The sequence below is a fragment of the Orycteropus afer genome, unplaced genomic scaffold (genome assembly GCF_000298275.1).
Source record: "Orycteropus afer afer isolate SDZICR_OR568_19922 unplaced genomic scaffold, OryAfe1.0 scaffold00083, whole genome shotgun sequence".
In the NCBI taxonomy this organism is placed as follows: Eukaryota; Metazoa; Chordata; class Mammalia; order Tubulidentata; family Orycteropodidae; genus Orycteropus; species Orycteropus afer.
In genome coordinates, this window is record NW_006921670.1 from 7,547,220 (window position 1) to 7,554,292 (window position 7,073).

General features: G+C 57.2%; 1 protein-coding gene across 1 annotated transcript in view; it reads right to left on the bottom strand.

Annotated features, from left to right (window-relative positions):
* Nucleotides 1-244: 244 nt before the first annotated feature.
* Nucleotides 245-7,073, bottom strand: part of NFAM1 (NFAT activating protein with ITAM motif 1) — a 22,662-nt gene continuing 15,833 nt past the window's right edge. Inside the window, exons 4-5 of the mRNA XM_007941789.2 lie at nt 1,746-1,832; nt 245-304 (exon numbers count right to left, since the gene is read on the bottom strand). Of these exons, the coding sequence (XP_007939980.2) occupies nt 245-304; nt 1,746-1,832 (147 nt within the window). The remainder of the gene's footprint in view (nt 305-1,745; nt 1,833-7,073) is intronic.

The window sequence follows — 7,073 nt, forward strand, 5'->3', positions numbered from 1 at the left end:
GCACTTTGCACCAGGAAGGGCCCGCCTGGCAGAAGGAATAGTCTCGGGAAAGGTGTGAAGACACAGGAGAGTCCACGGCTGTGGCTGGGGTGCAGAACGGGGCAGCAGGCCAGGCCCAGGCAGGAGGGCCTTGGATGTGAGGTGAGGTGATGGGGTGTCCCCGGGCCTTCTTGCTGGCACTGACCCAGTACTTTGGAGGGAGAGGGGCAGCTCCAGTGCCTCTGGTTCAGAACAAGCTGCTGATCTAGAGATTCTCATAGACAAGGCCGAACTCTTCTTCCTCTTTAGATCTGTACAGCTCCTCCTGAAAGCACAGCAAACTAAAACTGTACAGAGGGAAGGACGAACTTGAACCCTAATTCAGTGCGAGTCAGAGGCAAGCAGAAGGACTGCTCCGAGCAGAGCCTCACTGGAGGCCTGCCTGCAGTCCTCAACCCGCAGGACACAGCCCTGGTCCCCTCGCCGGCATCTTCTCCCACCATTCTGCCTCCAGCCCTGTTCTCTGTCCCCGCAGCCATGTGGGCTCCCCTTGCCTGCCTCCGGGTTTCCCCACATTCAGGTCCCTCTGACCGGAAGCCCCCCCACCTGTGCTCTACCCCTACTCACCAGGCAGGGCTCAGCCTCCTCCCATTGTCCCCACGCTCACACCTTAGTCTGGTCCCTCCCCAGAACCCACCCTTCACAGCCAGGCCACAGGTGTCTATGTGCTCTGAGGCGTCAGGAGGAGTGGGGCATGCCCGTCCCTCCTGACCAGCACCCTTTGGGGGACACCACCCCAGATCACCCTCACTTCCTTGCATGGTAGCTGCCTGTGAGGTACCCTGGCCAAGCATCCAACCTGGATCTCCTGCGTGGAAAATGAGAATTCCACCTGTGCACGACCACTGTCCTCATATTAATGAGATTCAAGGCTGAGTCTAGAAAGGGCTTTGAGAAGGGAGATCCATCCACCAGACAGTGCCAGCCTGGCCCAGGGAGGTTACATCCCAGGCCCTCACTCTCTGCCAGCCTGCCAGGGTGCCAGTGGGCCCATCAGCAGGCATGGGGTTCTGTATTGACTTAAGAAACATTTGTACTTGGTAGCGCTCCGAGCTCTGGCACTGCAAACTTGGCATCAGGGGTGATTGGGACTGTAGGGGAGTGTCACTCATCCACTGTACAGATGAAGAAACAAGGTTTAGGAGAGAAGATCTGATTGAGCAACACCCTGAGTCCCGTCGTGAGACTAACTAAGGTGCCCTGACCCAGCCCTGACCCAGCCAGCCGGGCTGACACCCAAGTCAGCTCCTAATCCTAGCCAGCGCCAGCCTGAGGCAGGCTGGAAGCACAACACTCCTGCCTGACGGGCCAGTGTAGACTCTGCACTGGGCCTGGTGGTAGTTAGGACTGCTCACACCCCAAGAGCACCTATTGGGTCCCAGGCACCCCTCTCAGTGCTGCATCCAATCTTCATGGCAAATCCAAGATGGTACTGATAGGCTGTTCAGTTTACTGATGGGACACACAGGCACAGAGAGGTTGGGTAACTTGGCCAGCGCTGCACAGCTGGGAAGTGGTAGAGCAGTGACTGAAACTACTGCATGGGCTCTGAGCTGCTGGGCCAGGTGCTCGGGGAAGGATCCAGGTCAATAGAGGTGAGGCACACCCGTGGGCCTCTTAAACTCCTGTTTCACAGAGGAAGAGACTGAGGGTCTGAGGACTTAGTGGAGGAGCCAGGCTTGCACTTGCTGCCCACCCCGGTGTACCTGGGAGAGAGGGCTCCTTTCGGAGGGTGGGCTGTTGGCCTCGCTCTTGATGAAGGCATAGACCTCTGTCTCACGGCGCTGCAGGGCCTGCAGGAGACAGGGAGGGAGGGTCAGGGCGGTGTTTGTGGGGCTGGGCCTGGGTCCTCGGTGCTGGGCCGCCCAGCCTATTACAGACACCCCCATGGGAGCCCAGGGCCAGGCAGAGCCCATGGGCCACAGGCTGTGAGGGGATGCCTGCCCTGCTGAGCCATACCATGCCGGGTACTCTGCCATCCACCTTGCCTGGCACGAACTCCTGTCTGTGCACCTGCCACCCCCTCCCACCACCTCAAAGACCCCCAACAGTGCCTATGCGTGACCTCATTGGGCTCGATCTGAGGTCCTACCCGGCGGCAAGAGGAAGGGTACCTGGACTCACATCCACCATCCCTGTCTCCAGGCCCTCAGAGGCCCAGCAGCCAGCAACAGGCAGCCACGACATCTGCAACCATTGATCCAACAGGACACCCTCCTGGCGTCTGCCTCATTCTCCTGGTTCAAAGCCCTGCCCCTATGAGGGTCCGGCTTATCCACCCACACCTTCTAGGCTTCCCCAGATCCCACAGCCCAGTCTATGCTCAAGGGAGACCTTGGCACTCTCGGGACCACACACCTTCTCTTCCTCCTAGGGCACTGGACTCACGCTGAGGGCATCCAGAATCCAGCTAGGACCTCAGAATGCCACCTCCCACTGCCTACACTTTCCCTTCACCCACTGCAGTCAGCACCCCTGAGGCACCTGGGCTCTGGTCTTGAGCTCCCATCACCCGCTCTCTGACCACAGCACTCCCACCCCCAGTCTCCTCCAGGGAAGCCTGAGTCAGTGAGTGAGCCCTGCTGGCTGGGGAAGCCCCAAGCCCCGAACCCCCCGGCCCCCCCCAACGGGGCCCAGGCAAGCAACAACCCCCAACAACCCCACCCTCCAGACAGGAGCTCCTGGAGGGCAGAGGTCCTGCCTGTTTGTCTCTGAGTCTCTGCACCTATGTCTGTGCTCAGTACAAAGTGAGCAGAACCAAACAGGCTATGGGGAAGGGGCTCCTCACTGTGTAGTGTGTCTCAGCTACACTCACTCTTGGCCCTGATTGGAGGCCACCAGCTGGTGGAAGAAACCACGTGAAGTCAGACAAGGTTGGGTTCAACTCTTGGCTCCGACACTTGCCAGCCACGGACACCCCCTTAACCCCTCTGGGCTCACTTTCCTCATCTGTAAAATGGGAACAACCATATCTGCCTTGCAGGCTCGGTGCAGGATTTCACCCACGGAAGCTCCAAGCCCAGGGTCTGATGAGTAGCAAGGGCTGAACAAGCAGCAGCTGAACTATCATCAAAGGAAGCTGCAGCCTCCCTCCTCCCTGTGGACACAGCCTGGACCCTCCCTGGGGTCCTGCTGGGCTTGGGGTCCCACGTCAGGGCTGCCTGAGCAGGGCCCACTGCCAGCCCGAGCAAGAGGCAGGAACCTCCTTCCGTGTGTACATGTCATATGGATGCCGGCTGGTTGCCAAGGAGGCGGTTTCCACGGCAACAGGCAAGCAGTGGTTGGAGGCAGGCTGGAGAGACAGGTGGTGCTCAGAGGCAGGAAGAGGGAGGGGAGAGTGAGGGGAGGCAGGAGGAAGGCGCCGAGAGGCAGTCGGGCATGAAAACCCATGTAATCAACCATTTGGCACTTGGGAAACCTCACGTCAAGGGCATCAGACACGGGGTGGCGAGGCAGCCTGGGTGGGGATCAGCTCAGGGGTCTTTCTGAGCCAGAAAGAGGGTGGGTCTTGGAAGAGGGATTTCCTAACCTACCTCTGGGTAGGGAGGGCAGGGTCACCCCACGGAGGAGCCCCGTTTCCATTGGAGGGAGATTTATAGGGTCTTCTCCAGCCTGGTCCATGGGAGTCGGGGGGTGGGGTCTGCTCCTCAGAGCCCCATGCCACTGGCCCTCCCTAGGTAGGCCCAAACCCACAGAGAGACCTCTGGGCAGGACACGTTCTGGTCGCCGAGAGGCGGGGAATGGTCTCTTGGCTGGCAGTGGGGGTGGGGGCAGTGGATCAGGGTCCCGTGAGATGGTCCCCTTCTCCCTCATGTCACGCTGGCTACTCAACTCCACAGAGTAGCCCAGAGAGGCCCAGAGGTGTCCAAGGCCACACAGCCCTCAGTGGCGGGGCCAGGATGGGACCACAGGCCTCCTGCTTCCAGCCGATGCAGCCAGGGGACACCCAAGAGAAAAGGAGCAGCCTGCCAGGCCGCAGGGCTCTGACCCCGCAGGGCAGCCTTGAGCTGTGGCTGGGGCAGGGAGGCTGGGGAGGGGGGGGGTGGTTTTCCAGTTGCTGCCAATTAGCAGCTGCTGAGTGAAGCCAGTGGCAGGTCCTGACCTGTAGAGCTGCATTTGTATTCAGGGTGTGACCTGTATTTCTAGGCTGAGATGCTGGGGGCGGCCTTGTCAACAGGACACGCTTGGAAGTGCTAAACTAGGAGCTCCTGTCCTTCCTTGGTAGTGGGGGAAACTGCCTCGCTCGGTGTGTGGATGCAAGATTGTCCAGACCTTGATGAGACCCCCAAGACTATGGCCCCTAGTTACCCTTCAGGTCTGGAACTGAACACATTCCTGTGGCTTCCAGCCAAACAATAGACAGGCATATGGGGTGAACATTTACATCAGGTAGATACTCCTCTTAGAATGATCAATCGTGGGAGAACGGAAGGGCAGTGTTTGCACAGGGAGACAGCTCAGGGGCAGGAATGCACAGGAAAGAAGGCCACAGGGAAGAGGTGACTATGGGGAGGAAGTGGGAAAAGAGCTGTTACATTGTGGGGACTGCAGTCAATGTCATGAAACAAAATGTGTGTGAACTGCTGTACGGAAAATGAATTTGCTCTGTAAATTTTCATCCAGATCACAATAAAAATTAAGAAAAAAAGACCGTCCAGGCTTTGAAATGGGCTGTCTGTGGGGCTGGGCCAGGATATGCTGGGCTGGACCTGGGGGTGGTCTGGGGTTTGGCTGTACTGGGACTTAGCTGAGCTGACCCGGCCTGGGCCGAGCTGCGGCTGTCTGTCTTGATGCCCATTTCCCCCAGTGCCTGTGGCCTCCTGCTGTCCTGTGGGCAGTGGAGCTGGACCCAGGCTGGAGCTAGTTGACCTGGAATGGTCACCAGCCCCAGCAGAGGTGTGAAGTTAGGACCAAGACTTTCCTCCAGGTGGGCAGAGGTGAGAACTGAAGCCACAGCCCTGCTTTAGGGCTGGAGCAGGCCTGCAGGACCTGAACATCGGTCTCCCTTATAATACCCAGCCCTGGTGACTTTGCAATACAATATTACCCTCGCATGAGCACCTGTAGACACAGAGAGTTGTAGGATGCACTCTGGGGTGGGATGGGGAGAGAATTGGTGATGGTAGTGGGTTTCAGAAAGGTGCTGACAGGAGCTGGGAGACCCCCTCAGTGGAGAAGAGCAGCCTGCTCTCAGCCGAGGGAACGGCATATCTGTGGAATGGTGAACGGTGGTGAACTCTAGTCTGCAGTGACTACAGCAGGAGAGGCTGGGGTGAGATAGGCCTTCAGTGAAGGCCTGGAGCTCCAGGCTGAGGATGACTATGGGGAGCCACTAAAGGTGTTTGAGTGGGAAGTAGCAGCATCAGAGCCTGTATGAGAAAGGTCGCTTTGGCTGCAGTGAGGACGCTGAGCGCGAGAGTGAGAGAGAGCACTGGGTCAGGCAGAGGCTGGGGACAGAGGTGTCCAGACACACTGCCACAGGGGAATGCGGCCTTGTGGCCAAGACCCACATTTGCCACCGGTGCCCACTGTGCCTTGCATGGAGTCCTGATCTAAGCACCCACTGTGTGGTGGACACTAGACACAAGACAAGCAGTGTAACAATAGTGGAAGGTGGCCCCAAAGGCTACAGAGAGACACAGAGAAGGAAGACAGGATGGTTGGGGTGGTGGGAAGGGCCATGCTGGGAAGACCCCCTCTGAGCAGAGAGTGGAGGGAGAGAGGGGTGGTCCTGGGGACAGCACAAGGAGGACACTCCCGGGCAGCAGGAGCAGCTAGTGCAAAGGGCCTGTGACACAGCATGCCTGGTGTGTTCAGGGGGCAGCAAGGAGGCCAGCGTGGCTGGAACAAGGACATAAGGGGAGAGAATAGGAGGACATGTGGTCGGAGGGACCTTGGCAGCCACTGTGAGGACTCTGACTTCAACTCTCACTGGGAAGGGAACTTTGAGGACTGCAGCGGCTGTAGGAATGTCCTTTGCAGACCTCCAACTACAGGAATCATAATTGATGAGAGGCCCCAGCTGCTGTCTGGGAAATCCATTTCCACATTTGTTCCCAGGCCAGGCTCCCCATGGGCTGCTGCCAGCCAGTGGCTGAGTGTGCAAGGATACCTCCTGCTCCTGGGGTGCATAGGATGCCAACTCTAGCTTGGAGACTCTCCACTGCCTGGCTGAACCTTCCTAAGAGCACACGGCAGTCTAGATCCTTCCCTGCCTTCCCACTCTCCTTCCCCTGGCTCAGACCTGCATCCCGGTCTGACCACTCTCCCAGCCCTTGCCAGCTCCCTCCCCATTTCCTCTCTCAGGTGATGTTCCTACTAAACTCATTCCACATTTCATCCCCATCTTGGTATCTGTTTCTCCAAGGACTTAGACTAACCCAGGGCTCCAGGCAGAGAGGGTCATGCCTGGTCCCTGGCTTAATAGGATCAATCTGGCTGCCACTGGGGGAAGAACAGACTGTGGGGGCAAGGATGCAAACAGGCCAACAATTAGGGACCACTTGCAGGACTACAGGTAAGAAATGGTGGTTGTGGTGGCTTGCACCAGGTGTAAGCACTAGAGAGGTGAGAAGGGTTAGATCCTGCATGGGTTTTGAAACAAGATTTGCTGATAGATAAGAAATGGGGAGTCTCATACTATACACTACACTAAGACCCATTAAAAAAATGAATCAAGGACCTACATGTGAAAACGAAAACCATAAACGTCATGGAAGAAAACGTAGGACAAAGCTGTGGGACCCAGCTTTTAGTGAGGGGTTACCAGTTATGACCACAGCAGTAGGAGCAGCAAACGACAGAGAGATAAATGGGACCTCGTAAAAATTAAGTACTATTGCATATCAACACTCCTCGGAAGGAAGGTTGGGCAATCTACTTCCACAGAGATGCTGCCTTGGAAACCCAAGGAGGGCACTATGAGTCGGGGCCGACTCAACAGCACATAACAACAACATTCCTTATCAGAAGACTTTATAAAAAATCTGAAAAAACAATTTATACACTGGGAGGAAATTGTGGGGAACTGTCTA